This window comes from Callorhinchus milii, unplaced genomic scaffold (assembly GCF_018977255.1).
Source record: "Callorhinchus milii isolate IMCB2004 unplaced genomic scaffold, IMCB_Cmil_1.0 Scaffold21, whole genome shotgun sequence".
Taxonomy (NCBI): Eukaryota; Metazoa; Chordata; class Chondrichthyes; order Chimaeriformes; family Callorhinchidae; genus Callorhinchus; species Callorhinchus milii.
In genome coordinates, this window is record NW_024704762.1 from 6,002,035 (window position 1) to 6,020,000 (window position 17,966).

The 17,966-nt window shown below is 41.4% G+C and overlaps 1 protein-coding gene across 1 annotated transcript in view; it reads left to right on the top strand.

Moving 5' to 3' along the window:
* LOC103181907 (leucine-rich repeat and immunoglobulin-like domain-containing nogo receptor-interacting protein 2) overlaps positions 1-15,023 on the top strand; it is a 40,002-nt gene extending 24,979 nt beyond the window's left edge. Inside the window, 2 exon segments of the mRNA XM_007898687.2 lie at positions 13,168-13,420; positions 13,423-15,023. Coding sequence (XP_007896878.2) covers positions 13,180-13,420; positions 13,423-15,023 — 1,842 coding nt within the window. The 5' untranslated portion in view covers positions 13,168-13,179.
* The last annotated feature ends 2,943 nt before the right edge of the window (positions 15,024-17,966 follow it).

Below are 17,966 nucleotides of genomic sequence, written 5' to 3' on the forward strand. Positions count from 1 at the left end.
AATGCAAGGATTATTATTATTATTATTAGACTGGTTCTGTTTCAGAAACATCAGTTGTGGGAAGTGACCAGCTAAGATGGGACTCTTTATCTTGAACAGAAACATTTCAGAAAGGATGATTGAGCAGTAAGTAAAATTATTTTATGAAGGTAGATTATCAGGAGTGGCATGAAACAGCCATTATTCTGGTCAATTTATATGGGAGGCCAAGGTCAATACAATTACTAACCTGCGGATTCTCTCAATCATCAAAATCTACATGAGAGTACAGATGGGATGATTACCCCATTTTGAAATACCAATGGCAAGGCTTTGCATTGCACTATTTGTTCTGGAGCGAATCCAAGCTTCATTTGGAATCAAATCAATTGTGTCAATGAGTACGTGGAATTCTGTTTTCATTCTTGGAATATTTATTTGAATTTAACAACATTCAAGAGTGAGGGCATTCAACTCTAGTCGATCCAAACTTCCCGGAATTTGGCATCGTTTCGCTGAATGAACTTGCAGGCCAAAAAAGTAGTTGGTTGTAAAAATACAAAGGTTACAATGGTAAAAATGTAATTGGTTCACACTGCACTTTACAGGAAAATCCTATGCAGCCGTGACATGAAAGGCACTATATCAAATGCTAGGATTATTCTTTTAAATTTGGAGTTGAAGCGACATCAAGACATCACAGAGCGCGTCACAGGATTTTAGCATGATAAGATGTGACTATTTATTTGTGTTATTTATCTGCAGCCTATTTGTGCACAACAATGTCCCATAAACAGCTATGACTTGAATGACCAATTTTATCCAAAGTCGCATTTTTAAAAGCGCTGCTCTTTTTCCTGTAGTTTGAAAGTGCAATAAATTATCAGACCCCAATGGTGTCATTACGCCAGCCCCCTGTGACTGCCTTGTCCCTCGTAAAATATGCATGACTAAACTTAATAAGCAATTCTAACCCCCAAAATTAATGTAATGTTTTATTGCATTGGCATTTATTGGCTTCTGGTTGAATAGATTATTCACGATGAAGATGAAAAACCTTGTAACGTATTATGGATCATGTTTATAATTAAAATGCATCTTTTGTGGATTTCCATAAAAACATACATATGTCACGTATTGTTCCATTTTTTTCAAGCATTTGATACTGGCACAGCGGTTGCGTTTCATGGCTTAATGAAAATGCAAAATGACCTTGAAATCCACACTATAACAATACAACCCGATTGAATTAGACATTCACACAATACTCCGTGAATGAAATGATCTTTTATTACAGAATGGGAAATTGAATTCGGCTTTTAAAGCCCCAGCATCATAGACATTAATTAGAACCTCGTAAAGCTTAAGTGATTCTGATTAGAAATGCAAATGTAAACAATAGCTCTTTTCAAACTTTATTTCTCTAGAAACAAATTCATGGAAACAATCAAACATCAAGATATAGTAGCATTTCGTCTGACCTTTTTATTGATGCATATAACACATCCGAGTATTTCTGAAATGCTTTAATGCTGAATTTTAATTTAACTGTTGATGAATTGGTAGCAGCAGTATAAGATTGTCACTGGAAGGAATTAAGGACTGAGAAGGAAATAGAGGGTTAAGGGAGAGGATATCAGGAGAGGTGGAGACTAATTTATAATAATAATGATGATCCTTGCATTTGATATAGCGCTTTTCACGTCTTCTAGATCTGTCAAAGAGCTTCACAGAATATGCTGTAAAGTGAATTGACTGTATATTTATGGGCGAAACGCAGCAGCCAATTGCGCACAGCAGCGTCCCACAAACAGTCGTGGATTGAAAATGACCAATTTATTATTGTTTTGTTTTGGAGGGATTATTATTAGGCTCTGTGTGGAGTAAGGAAATTGGCCCAAGGTTTCACCCGGCCGGGAACTGAACCCAGGTGTCTCATTTGCAAGGCGAGTGCTCTAATCACTTAATACTAATTTAGAGTATTAAGCATGGGCTTCTTGGAACAACTGGCTTGTTTCCGTGTTGTAATAGTGTTGAGGTACCTTTCATGTCTGTCAGGAGGAAATCTTAATCCGTTTGAAAGGATTTACTGTAAAGTGTAGTGACTGTGTATTTGCAGACAAACGCAGGAGCCAATTTGCACAGCAATGGTTCCCAAATAGCTTCAAAGTGAATGAACAATTTTATGAATAATAATCCTTGCATTTGATATAGCGCCTTATCATGTCTTCAAGATGTCTCAAAGCGCTTCACAGAATGTACTGTAAAGTGAATTGACGGTGTATTTTGTGGGCGAAACGTGGGGAGAAACTCCTCTCCCTTCCCTTTCCGAGTTGGGCAATGGGATCTTTAAGATCCACTTGAACAAACACAGACAGGACATCGGTTTAATGTCTGTGAAAATACAGTGCTTCCCCCCAGCACTGCACTGGAAGTTGCCGCCTATATGAGCTCAAACTACCAACGTGAGGCTCGAACACACAGCCTTCTAACTCAATGTCTGCATGTCAGGTGAAAATCTCCATATTTGCAGATTTATTGCAGTATTCCCCGACAGCACTGCTTGTAAATTAGCGCAGTCACAATGAGCTTTGCTTGGCTGACTTTGAATTGAAAGCTGACCTGAAACTGACAGGCAAATCATGGAGAAGTAACACTGACAGATTATTCACTGCATAATCATTGGCAAACACTGATTTCTCATCTGCGTCTCCATTTCGCCTCTTTTCCCCATGACTTTCCTTCACTCCCTTTGAAATGTTCGCGAAGATTGAAACAAACTTTCCATTACGTAGAGAGCAAGTCCCACTCTATTACCGCTGTATTGCTTTATTACTTTTTCACCGGGAACAATTGCAAAGGTACCATTGCACCCTCGGCGTGCACCGCTGATAGGAAGCAATGTTCTGCATGTTATAGCAGGAGATGGAGAAGAAAAGAAAAGCGCAGGCGATAGTGTTTCAGCTTGTTTACTGCTTCAGTAATTTCACAACACTTGGTTTAATACACTGGAAAGAATCATCTCTCTGTTTGCCACACTGCTACGGTGAGTTCTGCTCTTGCTCTGACTCTCTGCTGCACGCTTTCTCTTGCGAACAAGAATCTTGCAACTGGTGGCACTTCCCAAGATCATATCAAAAATAGATTTTAAATTGCCTCAGTATATGTTAGGGTAGCCACGATTCTCTTAAGACTACAGCTTATCCCGAAATTGAAAGCTAGATTGAATTGCAGTGTGACCTTTCTCGGAAGGGAAAGGAAGAGAAGGGTGTATCTCCTGGTGTCCTGAACAACAAATCCCCCCCCACCAATAAAAAAATGTCCTCATTTACTTCCTATGGGCTGTTTCACCCACAAAATATACAGTCAATTCACTTTACAGTACATTCTGTGAACGCTTTGAGACGTCTCAAAGACACTATAAGGCGCTACATCAAATACAAGGATTATTAACGTAGGATGCTGTTGTGTGCAGATTTGGTTCTGTGTCCTTGAAAAAATACACAGTCTATACACTTGACAGTAAAATCCACTGTAGCACTTGACAACATGATAAAGCGCTATATCAAATGCGTTATAATTATTAAAAATTATCGGTGCTATTTCTCCAGAGTCATTAGGAATGCTAGCCTGTAGTGCCTCACTAAATATTTGCACTGCATTTGACGTAGTGCCTTTCAAGTTAGAAGGACATCTCCAAGTGCTCAATGTGATTTTACTGGAAAGTGCAGTAACTGTGTCTTTTGTAAGCAAACTCTTTAGAAGAAAACAAGTGCATTGAAAGTCAGAGATTTACCTCCAGGAGTTAGTGAGATGGGAGTATGGAAGGACTTAAAATGAAGTAGATAAAGAGGGCTGCAGAAGCATCACAAATGTGCTGTACCAAATCAGGCCAGCTGGCTTTTGAATCAAAGTGTTGAAATGTGAAAATTAATTCCAATCTGTGGATTCCACATGAGCTTCATAAACAGTCGAAGATTAGGATAACACGTTGATTTAATGAATATAAAGTGAAAGAAAACCAGAGTTAAATGAACGCTCAATAACTGTCTCTCATTCCACCCACTACTAAACCAATCTAGAAGTCTTGAGGCATCTTTAGAAGCATCAAGTCCTTGAAATAAAATAAACAGGTGGGTGGTGGGGAGGGCAATATGATATGATATTATCGCTGTTGATATTACACACTGCAATTCCTTCTGAACAGTGCAATGGAAACGAACTGGCAGTGGGAGGGGGGGAGGGGAGAGTAATATATGAGTATATCTACTCATTGAATAATGGGTATCTTAATAGTTTCAAACTATAGTTTACAGAAATGCAGCGACTGAACTTTTCTTTAGCTAATAATGTGGTTATGATTTTATATTTCCTTTTCGTTCTGATTTGGGTTATGTATATATATATATACACACAGACAGCACAAATTGATAGCCATTTTACAATCACCTGCCCCAAATATTTGCCAACACATAACGTAAAGCCGTTTTGCTTTTAGTTTAACAGAAACACTCTGTCCTGGAAAAGTAGCTGCTTTGGGGGTGTGGGGGGCGGGAGGTTTCCAAAAAGTATTATATAGGATCAGCCGCTGAAATAATTCATAGGTTCATGATAAATCTATGGAGCGGAACAGATTTTCTTTTTAAAAAAAAGACAGGTGCAAATACAAATACGATGCAGGTGACAATTTCATTGTAGTAATTTGTCTTGGTCATAAAGGCCATTCATCAAATACTGACAGCACATGATCGGAGATTTGGCTATATTTACCCCTCCTCCCCCTTTCTCCTCGCCTTTCAATTTCCTTGCTGCCCAAAAGCTCAAAACGTAATGGTACACATTACTCAAAAAAAAGCTGGCAAGTCACAAAACCCATTTGAACGCGGAATAGAAATCAATTCGTTTAATAGGAACTAAATTGCCTTGGTCCAATACTGCTATCCTCGTCTGCGCATTGTGATCTGTAAGAGACTGACATTTAAACCGGGAGATTTTGATTTGCATTGACTGCTAATTCCTGCCACTCCATGTAGCTTTATATTTCGAATGCCTTTGGGTCGACCCTATCGGCCATCTAACCACAAATAGGAACCAGGAACAATTTGATGCACTGGCAGGTCCTCCCTTTTCAATCTGCTCACACAGGCAATGCCACTTATGGGCAGCTAATGCTGAATCAAAGTTCACTTGCTTATTTAATTTCAGCATGATGCTTTGTGTTATTCGCACATGGCAGGTAATTTAACATCAGTTTCAGTTTGCATGAAAACCACCCAAAATGGAATTCAAGGACATGAATTTCAATTGCGGCTCCTTGAATGCATCGACTAAGGCAGCGGGCTTTTGTTACACTGGAACCATCAGATTGCTAGTCCACTAGTTTGCCACCGAGGGCTGGTCTCGTTGAAGGCAACACAGATAGGATTGTGTCGGATCCTGTGGTTAACACACACACGCAGACTGACGTTCACATTGCATTTTATGCTGCTGTGATTCTAACCAGCGGTGCAGTGTTTTGTTGCGTTACAATAATAATAGTAATCCTTCCATTTGATCTAGTTCCTTTCCCGTCAGGAGGACGTCTCAAAGCACTTCACCGGATATACTGTAAATTGTAGTGGCTGTGTATTTTGCAGATGAATGTTAGAACAGATCTTTTACATTTTACTCTAATGTCCTTAAATTGCCCTTTGCAACTCTAAATATCTCCAAATCACTAGCTGTCCAGCGCCTTGGGACGTCCTCACAACGTGAAAGGCGCTATACAAATGTAATTTTGTACAGTAATTTTGTATTGTAAAACATATATGTCTCATTCTACTGTTTCAGTTCACCCTAAAGTTTTGATCTAGGCATGTATTCACAAAATCGATCTTTTTAAAAGGTTTGCAATGGTTTTCCCTTTTTTAAAAAAACATCGTTAATGACGTGTTCGTCACCAATCTTTTGGGAAGAATAATTCATTGTCAAAACACCCCCCTTCGGTTCAAAGGATCCTCCATGTGGAACTTCATGCAGAGTAATTGAGTTGTAATTATTGCTCTTCAGCTGCTGGAGGCTATTCATTGCTTTCCACAGCAAAATGCATAATGCATCTGTTCAGATCAGATTCTGCACAGATATAACAACGTCAAGCCATGTTTCTTGAATTATTAAAATTGCGGGTTCAAAGATCATCAGGGAAACACTCTGCTTGGCTCATTTGCATTCCTGGTGGAATAAATGGAACACCTTTTATTAACTTACGAGCAAAATTAGGCTTAATGAGAGTGTTATTTCACACTCAGATTTCAGAGGAGCTCTAATTATATAGCGCTGTTCAACAGTAACTGCTATTAACTTGGGTTTCTAGATCAGCTAGACTGTAACACCCTGTGTGTTGCCATCTGTCACTGGCAAAAACTTTAGTGGATGATTATTTTAAGCGCTCCTGGACATTCCATTATGCACATGGGTCAATATCACTCGAATGGTTTTTCATTTAGTATTTGTACTATTTCCCCCAGATAAAATAGATTATCCGCTTCATGGTTTTTTTGTGGGATACTGCTGTGCGCAAATTGGTTGCCGAGTTCACCCATAAAATAAACAGTCACTCCATTTTACAGTAAATCTTTTGAAGCACTGAGGTATCCTCCCAACACGAACAGTGTTCTATCAAATGCAAGGATTATTATAGTAATTTTCTCTCCGCAGTAATGAAACATCCAGAATTACCAGTTGATTTCTATAATTAATAGTAAAGCATGAGGAGTCAGTAATACATTCAGCTAAGTCTGCGCATACTCTTATTTGTGGATGAGTGAGTAGCAATGAGAGATATAAATCTGTTTCCAGCTGTATAAAAATAAGACATAACAATTTGCCCACCTGCCTCTGTGAAGCCTGAAATTACAGCTACTTTATTCACTGATTCCCCTCCCTACTTTGTCCTAAACTTGTGACATATTCTCCATTCATTATTCCATTCATTTCCATCTCAGTCCCTACCTCAGGGTGTTGAACTCATGCAGTTTGAGATAACAATCTTCATATGAGCCATTAAACCAAGGTCCCATCTGTGCCTATTCAAGTGGACATTAAAGATCCCATAGTTATATTTAAAAAGAGAAGGGAGTTTATTCTATTGTCCTGGCTGGGTAAGATCGATTGGTCATCGACTGCATGGCTGATTGTGGGGCATTGCTTTGTGAACAAATTGGCTGTTGGATTGCCAAAAATACACAGTTACTACACCTTACAGTAAAATCCTGTGAAGCACTTCGAGACGTCCTCCCAACGTGAAATTCACTGCATCAAATGCAAGGATGGTTATTATTCACTATTATATTTTGTCCTCATTTATTGTTTCTTCCTGAACTCCGGATTTCAAAGCGTTCCAATTATTCCTCAGTCCATCTTTTCTATTCCATCATCTGTGAGCAGTTGATGTGTGAATCAATCACAAACTGGAGTCAATCTCTTCCAGCTAAAGACCTCTCTCACTCACCTCACTGAATTTTGCTGCTACCTCTTTCACTCCCCGTCCTAAGTAACTTTTTATTCCATAGAAACGGTCATCATTATATGTTTTATATATATATTATATTTGTGGTCTGCCTTTTCCCTTGATATTATAAATGTGAATCTTATAAAAAGTGATGGTAATAATAATAATCCTTTCATTTAATACAGAGCCTTATTAGGTCATTGGGACGTCTCAATTCGCTTCATAGAATATACTATACAGTGTATTTATATATACGATGTATAATATATTATAAATTGTAGAGTTATCGTTGAGTGATTTAACCTACAGTCAAACTAAATCTCATTCAATGTTTCTTCCGCTCTGTGCTCTCTGGCAGTCGATCACTCATGCTGAATCCTTTGCTAACTTGCATAACCTTGAACAATTGTTGATCACCCTAATCTTATCTCTGGTCCGCCCAGTAATTCAGCAAACTTTCCTAACTCTTTCCTGCATCCCCCATCCCAATCTAATTGTAACAGTAGCCTATAACCAGACTCCCGGGAATTTCATTCTGGAAATCATTTTAATACCTTTAAGGTCTTTCAGATTCTTTCCTTTAATTAAGTCGCATTTTAGCTCCCATTGTCTAAATTAATAATAATCCTTGCATTTGATGTAGCACCTTTCATGTCGGGTAGAGATCTCAAAGTGCTTCACAAGATTTCCTGTAAAGCAACGTCCCATGAAGTGAATGACTAGTGTCAATATGGACCGTGAACTCAGTAAGTCCAGACACAGGGCTTGAACCCCCAGTGTGGCTTGTGGCCAAACAACTTAAAATTGCACCACTGTTCGATTCTGGTCTTTACAGCCCTTCGAAGTAAACTTTCTTGAATATCCTTTGTTTCTAACTTTCTTCCAAAGAAAGTCAGATCACGTATTTGAATGCTTGACAGCCATTGCCTTCTATAGATGACAGCAGTAAATTGAAAGTGTCTAAATGACGGAGAAAGCGACAGAGTTCTGCTTGAAAATTACATCAGTCAGTTGTCTGCGTGACAGTAAGAAAACGAATTCGGTTTTATTAAGCTCTCTTTGTGGGAATAATGGTGCGGAGTGTTTGCGACCTAACAGTATGCTGAATCATCAGTGAGTCATCTGCTGAATGCACTCATTGTCATTCCAGACATTATCCTTGCATTTGGTATAGCGCCTTATCACGCCAGAAGGACGTCTCAAAGCTCTTTGCAGGATTTACTGTTAAATGCAGTGACTGTATTTGTACGGACTGTGTTTATAGGCAAATGTGGCCACACAATTGTGCACAGGAATTTCCCACAAACAGCCTATGAAGTGAATGACCTAACTTTTTATTTGGGAGATTGTTGGCCAGGGCACCAGGAGAAACTCCTTTCTAGTTTCGAACAGAGCCATGGGATCTTTAACATCCACCTGAACAGGCAGATAGGACCTCGGTTTAACGTCTTAGCCGAAGGACAGATCCCAGGAGAAACCACAACCAGAATAAATTAATGAAGGTAGCATTCAAACAACAAAACATTTCCTCAGGTTGACTGACCAGTAAGGGCACGAAGCAGGAAAAGGGCATAACGCTGCATACATTTTGTTTTTTAAACAGCAAACAGGATGTTGTTCGGAAGTTAAATAAATCTCTGCAGTGACGCAAACTGGGGTGCCACGTTTGCCTACAAAATGCACAGTCACTGCACTTTGCGGTCAGTCTTGTGAGGGGCTTTGAGGCGTCCTCCCGACATGAATGGGGGAATTATCAAACTTAAGCATTGTTACAATACTGCATTCATTCCTCGCCCACTCCCTTGTATTTCAGTAACATATACATGTGTTGCACCTCCGCTCCTGCTTTGTGGAGATCAAATGAGCTCAGCGCACAGCTTATCCTGCCCAACCACATTTTCACACTGTTCTGCGACTTAACTTAAAGTTAATACCGATCTGCAGAAATTAACATCGAGTTCGTTTTGCCCCCCACAGCCCTCCCTGAATGTGATTCCCTGCAGCGAATTTACATCGTGCTGACAGCTGTTGGACTAAAAATAGCTTATCCATTTTTCTTGCGACCGCTTAATGTTCAGAATAAATTGCTCTTGCTTCATCATTTATGCAGTCTCACAAAGCTCCTCCAGGGAAAGAGCATTCAACTGTCCCATAGCCAAACAGAATCAACATATGTTAGGATTCAAGAGGAATGGCAAACTGTCCAAAGAGACAGCAAACGAGCAGGGAAAGGTGAAGCATTGAAATCGACTTTACTGCACCGCTATTTAAATTTATGTAAGACGGTGTACCTGTGGTGAATGTATAATGTTTTGTTTTTCACATCACATGGTGGTGGGAGATAATAATGACACGGAACATAAGTCGTTAAGGAAGCAGACTACTCTGGCACATTGCTTTGCAGTCCAGCATCACTTATCCCTGTTAAACAGGTCGAGCATTGCTGCAAAAATAAGGCTCAGTGGCAGTGTTGTCATTTGTGCCGTGAATATTGATCGTGCACTCGCCATAAAAGCCATCGCTGAATCTATAACTGCTCCCAAAGTCAAACGTGGGGCCTGATTCCATCACACTGAGCCAGACTGAACTTTACCTCAGCTTCTCCTTTACTTTTCATCCAACTCAAAAAGCAGTCTTGTTACCGACCCACTCCCCTCCCACCCCCCAAAAAATCTTGCGTCAACAACTGCAACTTGCATTTATGTACTGCCCTTCATGTGGGGTAGCAACCCGGAGTGAATCAGCAAAATGCAGAATAACTTTAATTAAACGAGCACTAATTTGCCCGGAGGCAAAACTTTGTATCGCATGTGAAAAGTTTAACGCACCCTCCACAGGGCTACTCAAACAGAAGGCTTGTGATTTGTCCCAGTGAGAGGCCTCAGCGAGATACAGGTAATGGTAACGGCGATGGAGAGGATACAGGGAGATTGGCTCAATAATAGTCTGTCAACTGTGATAGAGATAAGAGATCACTGTCGCATCCAAGCCAACCAGTGGAGGCCCACAAGAATTCAAAATAATAGCCCGAGGATCAATTGAAATACAGCGCTGATCACTGTGCGATAAACCCGAGAGATTTTGTCAGAGTTGTTCTTATCTCAACCACAAAGATTTGCATTTATATAGCGCCCTTCATGCAGGATAGTGTCTGAGAGCACTTCAAAATAACAGGATCGGGCCCCAAGCAAGGGAGAAGGGAAAGGCGTAGAAGAGGTAACCATCAGTGATATAAGATGTTGGCATGAAAACAGCAGCATTTGTAGAAGAACGTGGCAACCAATTTGTGCACAGTAATATCCTATTAACAGCCATTAAGTGAATGACTGATTTTATACGGGTGATTGTTGGCCAGGACGTCGGGAGAAACTCCCTTCCCTTTTCAAATAATGCCACGGGATCTTTAACGTCCACCTGAACAGGCACAAACATGACCTGGGTTTAACATCTCATCCAAAGGTCAGCATCTCCAGTGCAGCGTACATTTCCTCCCCAACCCCCAAACCCCCAGCACTGCCCTGGAGGATCATCAGCCTACTGTGGCTTGTGTCCGAAGCAGTATTGAACCTGCTTGATTGGGCAGAATTCCAAAGCAATGAGGAGCAGTCACTGACAAAGCTCTGCACATTATATCTGCAGAGTAGCTGTGACTGCTTTGGAGGCTCGACAGGCCAGTCTCTGCAGACCTGCCTCTGTATGACTCTCACTATTTGAAAATTCACCAGATAGGTAAGGAAAACATTTCTACGATGTTTGAGTACGTTTATCATCACTTCTCCTTCCGCAACAATTCTTCCCCTGTAAATCGTGCGAGCAGAGGGAGAGAGAGAGAGGGAGAGCGCAGCTTTTGCTAAAGGAATCAGTTTAAAACTACTGGATGCTGAGGTAGGTCAGAATTGGCCTGCGCTATTTTTAAATACAATTTTATAAAAAACACAATTTCGCTGTTGACTCTGTCAAGTGAATCCACTTGCGTTTTGTTGAGCTCAGTGTTTGTCCACTCCTAAAACCATTAGTTCTGACGTCTCGCAATTGTAGAGCATAAATTGATCGCGTGTCATTACCACTGCAGACGTGGAAAGGATCTTGCATCTGACAGCACAAAGTATAAAATGTATGCCCTCTAGTTTGGTGACGCTCTAAGATGCACAATGACTGTCTGTAGTCAATCCTCAGTTTCCACAGTCATCCACTTTGTAAAATATCTAACCTTGCATGGAACATCTTTCAACCTGTGACAATCTTTAGAGGCTTTAAGAAGTCATCGGCCGAGCAAAAAACAGGCTGTGTTTGTTTTATAATTAATAATAATCCTTGCATTTGATATAGCACCTTATCACGTCTTCGAGACGTCTCAAAGGTCTTCACACAATATACTGTAAAGTGAATTGACTGTATATCTTGTGGGCGAAACGCGGCAGCCAATTGCGCACAGCAGTGCCGTGGATTCAGTGACCAAAATTATTATTATTCATTTTTTTCGGAAGGGGTTATTACCCCCGGAAAAGCAATATCTGTGTAAGATAAAGTTTTGAAAAAAAACTAACTGAAAAAAATATCTCCGGCATGTCTCATGAAAGCCGAAACATCGTAAATCTGCTACAAGAGCCTCATTTTGCTTCGTATTTCATGCTTCAGCTTCAGAGCTGTTCAGCATAAAGAAAGGATGACTGACAAAAGCCCAAGGAAGTGATGCATCTGCTGGAATGTGATGAGATTGAGTGCCAGGGCTCCTGTATAATGACAGCTTTTGGTTTTAACGATTTTTTTTTTGCCAGAGACATTGCTTTATTGTCTGCAGTGTTCCAGTTTGCCATTTTCTAATTAAGCTCTCCGAGACTCTACCCCACGTGAAGGGCGCTTTATAAGTGCGAGTTGTTGTCGTCGTTGTTGGGTTAACTTAATTTCATTGCTCAACAGGAAAGACTAAGTTGGAATGAAGCAATTCTAAATTAAATCTTAAAAACAGCAACGTGCATGCAGTGCCTTTCGCCATTCACGTGGAGAGTTTGGGGTAGTGGGGGAGAAGGGAATGGACATCTCAAAGCGCTTCACACAGCAAACTGGGAGCCTGAACTTGGATGGCGGGAGCTGTGGGCGTGGGGGGTTGATGAACGCAGTTAAATGCAAGCTCAAAAGCCAGGTCTTAAGGCAGGTTTTGAAGGCGCAGAGGGAGTAGGCAAGGCAGAGGGACTCTGATGATAATTATCACATCACAAACCCCCCCCTCCATCCTTACCATTGGACCTCAGTATAACATATTCCTTATTTATTACAGGCTTACTTGCATTTTTGTTGTTGGAATCACTTTTCCACAGTGTGATGGTGTTATAAGCATAGTCGTGTTATATAATTGCCTCCCTTTCCTCCTTCAAGGCACGTCTCAAGATCTTCCTCTTTGACCGCGCCTTCGGACACCCTCCTACCCTCCACCCTCCCTGATTCCCTCCCCCCGGCTCATGTCCAAATCCTCGATTGTCCAACGCCTTGGGATGTCCTCTGACATGAAAGGCGCTATAGATATGTAATTCTGTAGTGTGCATTGTATATAATGGGCCCCACTTGTGTCAGGAACACATAACAAGGCTTGGGGGTCCAGCTATGTAGACATTTAGTTACAGATGTGGGATTTTGACAGCTTCCCCTATTATTGATGACTGGTTTACTTTTCCTAATGGGTTTTATCTTTTGTAACGCAGGTGCATGGGAGAATGATAGACTGCATTAGTCACATCATGCTCTACACAATGTCACTGTGCTGGCAACAGTTCCTGGGTCTGAGTTTGATGGTTCTCATTACGCGATCGACCGTGGGTTGCCCAGCTCGATGTGAGTGTGCCGCCCAGATCAAGTCAGTGGTCTGCTACAGAAAGCGTCTGACCGAAATCCCGGAAGGCATTCCCACCGAAACCAAGATCCTCGACCTGAGCAAAAATAAACTCCGATCCATTAGCGCCGGGATTTGGCAGCCTATCCCCTTTTGGAAGAGATTGATCTCAGCGAAAACGTGATCACAAACATCGAACCGGGGGCTTTCAACAATTTGTTCAACTTGCGTTCCTTGCGGCTGCATAGCAACCAGCTGAAACTCATCCCGGCTGGCGTGTTCACCAGGCTCACCAACTTAACACGCCTGGATCTGAGTGAGAACAAAATCGTGATTCTGTTGGACTATATGTTCCAGGATTTGAGGAATCTTAAGCACCTGGAAGTCGGCGACAATGACCTGGTCTATATCTCACAGCGGGCGTTCAGTGGCTTGCTGGGTCTCGAACGGCTCACCATTGAGAAGTGCAACCTGACGTCCATTTCCGCAGAAGCCCTGTCCTACCTGCAAAATCTGGTCACCCTCAGGCTGCGCTATCTCAGTATTAGCTTCCTGGAGGAGCAGAACTTCCGCAAGCTGTACAACCTGAAGGAACTGGAGATTGCGTACTGGCCACTACTGGAGACCATCAGCGCAACGACACTGTACGGACTAAACCTCACGTTGCTTTCCATAACCAGCACCAACCTTTCCTCGGTACCTGCTGGAGCCTTCAGGAACATGGTCTATCTCCGATTCCTTAACTTGTCCTACAACCCCATCACGTCAATTGACACTGGCTCGTTCCGTGACTTAATCCGACTCCAAGAGTTACACATGGTCAGCACTCTGCTGGCCACGATAGAACCGCAAGCCTTTCTGGGACTGAGGCAACTGAAAGTGTTGAACGTTTCCAACAACTACTTGGTCACCCTGGAGGAAGGCTCTTTCCAGTTTGCGAGCAGCTTAGAGGTGCTCCGCTTGGACAACAACCCCCTCTCCTGCGACTGCCGCCTGCTCTGGCTGTTGCGGAGGAGGAACGAGCTGAGCTTCGACGGCCGGCAGCCGGTCTGCGCCACCCCGCCAGACATTCAGGGCACCGAGCTCAAAGCGTTCGCTGAGTCTGCCCTGCACGAGTACTTCATCTGCCAAAAGCCCAAGATAAGGGACAGGAAATTGCAGCACATCACGGCCAGCGAAGGACAAACCATCTATTTTGTTTGCCCGGCTGACGGTGTGCCGGTTCCCGTTGTCATGTGGATCTCTCCTCAGCGCAGGATGATCACAAGCAAAAGCATCGGTCGGATGTCCGTGCTTAACGGGGGCACCCTGGAGATCCGCTTCGTGCAGATTCAAGACAGCGGGAACTACATCTGCATTGCAAGCAATGCCGGAGGCAACGACACCTATTTTGCCATCCTGACTGTGAAGAGTTACCCCGCAGATGGGGCCCTGTACACCAACAGAACTTTGTACTTTGCGGAATTCAATGAGACGTCCTTCAACGACACTCAGGTCTTCCTGAAATTCACACTCGACCTTAAAACCATCCTGGTGTCCACCGCGATGGGTTGCATCACCTTCCTGGGTGTGGTCCTCTTTTGTTTCCTGCTCCTCTTTGTGTGGAGCAGAGGCAGAGGACACCACAAGAATAACCTGTCCATTGAATACTCCTTCCGCAAGGTCGATGGGGCAGCCGTCAGTGGCGGGCAAGGAGGGTCAAGGAAGTTCAACATGAAAATGATTTGAGCCAACGTGGGGGTGGTGGGGGGGTGGTGGTGTGGGGGTGGGAAACAAAAACAACAACGACAAATTACATTTGTATAGCGCCTTTCGCGTCAGGAGGACATCCTGATGACTCTCAAAAGGGGCAATAGATGCTATATTTCGACTCGGCCACTGACTGGTAATAAAATAATCGGGTCGATCTCAGCACTTGCCGATCGTCACAAACCCAACATTGATATTCTTTCCACAGAGCGTGTCCGCAAGCAGAGCTGGGAATTAACAATACTGCATGTTGTAAATACTCCTTTCGTCCTCTCACTGGTTTTGTGGAGTCACTATGCATGATGGATTCCTCGATTGATGAAATGTGTTTTTTTGACAGATTCCCCATACAGTACTTCCTATTCCAGCTCTTCATTACTCACTAGAAAATTCGATTTATTTTTGGTGAAACATACGCATTCAGAACATGACTAATATCCATCAGTTTGCCCCAGTAAGATTACCTTACAGACATTATTACATATTTTGTCTGGATACAACTTCGGCTTCTTAGAACTGAGCAATATATATATCTACGACTAATAAATTATAATAATACTAATAATCCTTGCATCGATATTGTGCCTTTCACACCAGGAGGATGTCTCAAAGCATTTACCGTAAAGTATAGTGACTGTATTTTTTTGTAGGCAGAATATTAATTGCAAGGATTATTCTTACTCCATAGATGTGAAGTGCTTACCACGTTACCAATGCAGAGCTTTGTGTCGAAAATAAAACCATCTGGCCTTTGTCCTACAGTCACAACTAATAATTATTTGAGTGTGAAAACCCGTAATTAATCACTGTGGGGAAAGGTGGGGAGGGGAAATCAGTATTTCAATGACCACACTTCTTAACATAGACCAATATACAGTACTGGTGTCTGGGTATGTCACACAATCAATTATCTGTCTGAATATTTGCTTGAGCTTTTGAATAAATAGAATTTATTGCTCTTTTCTTGGACAAACGCTCACTCGCTCAGGTTTGCCCACAGTACTGAGCCAGGAGTGTGTTGTTTTCTGTTTTAAGCACATTTGTAACTTTAATTTAAAACTGCGATGTATCAAAACTGTGCGTCTATATGAAGAGCATGCGGTTTGGGTTTCTGCTCCTGCTTCCTACGTTTGATTTCTGTTCAAGAAAAAAACTGAAATCATTCATGAGGATCATTGTGATTGTGTTTCGTTGGGTGTTGTGATTTTCTAAAGTAAGATTCATACAGAGGACAGGGCACTAGGCTCATTTTAAAAAAAGCAGCTTGATCCTAGGGTGGTTAAGGGTGAGTGTTCTGCAAGGATGAGATCAGACCAAAGGGCCTTTTTCATCCAAAACAATCTTGTGATCTAGGTTTTCTGTTTTACAATTCACTGAAGGAACTTTGTTACTAAAGGAGTTGTGTCAACATTTTTCACCCATAGCTTTTTAATACTAACTATATTAAGTCACGTATATTAACGTACTTAAGTGGAATCTCAATGCACACTTGAGGGAGCAGGGAATTAAGGGGATTCGAAGGGATGAAGGCTCCTATGGAGTATATATATATATATATAAATGGAGTATATATATACCTATGGAGTATATATACCAGCATGAACTAGTGGGGCCGAATGGACTGTTTCCGTGCTGTAGTGTTCTTGGTAATTCTAGACTCTTAGGATGCTGTAAGCTGATCTGCAGGTAAGAAAAAAAGTTAAAGAAAAAAACAACCATCTTATTTTGTTCCCAAGCTATTGTGACTATCTCATACAAAGAAAATAAAAAGAAACTCATGTCTCTTAAATACTACAGCTCAGAACATACAAATGTACAATTTCATGTGTTCGTGTGATGAGCCTGGAATGACTGGGACTTAATGGAGTTTGTGCATTCATCCTTAACACTCTGTTGGCTCACTACACCACGCAAACTACAGTCAGCTATTAAGATGTAGCGTAGAATGTTCCATTTATATCTTAATTTCTCAAGCAAAATATACAAGTCATCCACTAAGTGCACAAAATCAGACAATAATATTTCAGGAAGCAAACTCAGTCTCGAGGCTAATGTTGTTGAAGAAATAGGATCACAATACGAATGTGGAAGGCTGAAAGAGAGACTTTGATCAAGATGTTTAAGGTTCTGAAATGGTTTGGAAAATTTGGATTCAGATGTGTCTCAGGCATATATGAAATTGCTCCAAATAATTACATAATCAGAAATTGCGAAAAGAGAATAGGAAGTACACCAACACAGGTGGAATAAGAGTTTCAAAAAGAAACTTGGTGCTAGGAATTTCACCTTGGTCTATTTATCTCACATTTTAGAACATCCATAATTTGCCAAATTGTTGAATTCAGTCTTAACTTTGCAACTGGGTTTTCTGTAAACCTATAGAAATTCAAAACTAAGACTGCATTTAAGAAATGTGCCAAATTTGGGGCAACAACGACGACAACTTGTATTTGTGCAGCGACCTTCGCGCAGGGTAGCGTCTCGGAGTGCCTCGCACTGCAAGGAATGATCTGGAAGGCTGAGTAAATCAACGTTTTTTTCTCCCCGCAGGGATAGGGTGACATCAAAAGGAAAGATTACAGTGAAGGAATTCTGTGGAGATTTATATAGGTCGGCTAATGGGCCAACAATCTACTCCTGTCTGAAATTATGGCTATTTATTTTACTAGGAATAAGAAGAAATATCAGACATTTGCTTCTGTGTTAGCAATGTTTGGAGTTTGGGTTTTTTTTTAAAAAAGGAAAATTAAAAAATCGAGAACCATATAAAACAGAAGATATTCATGTTTTTGATGAGATTGGATGTGCTTAAACACTGCACATCTTAGGTTTTCTCAAGCGAAATGTACAAGTCGCCGGTTAGACACACAAAAATACTACATTAATATTTCAGGAGGTGAACTTTATCTCAAGGTGAAACTT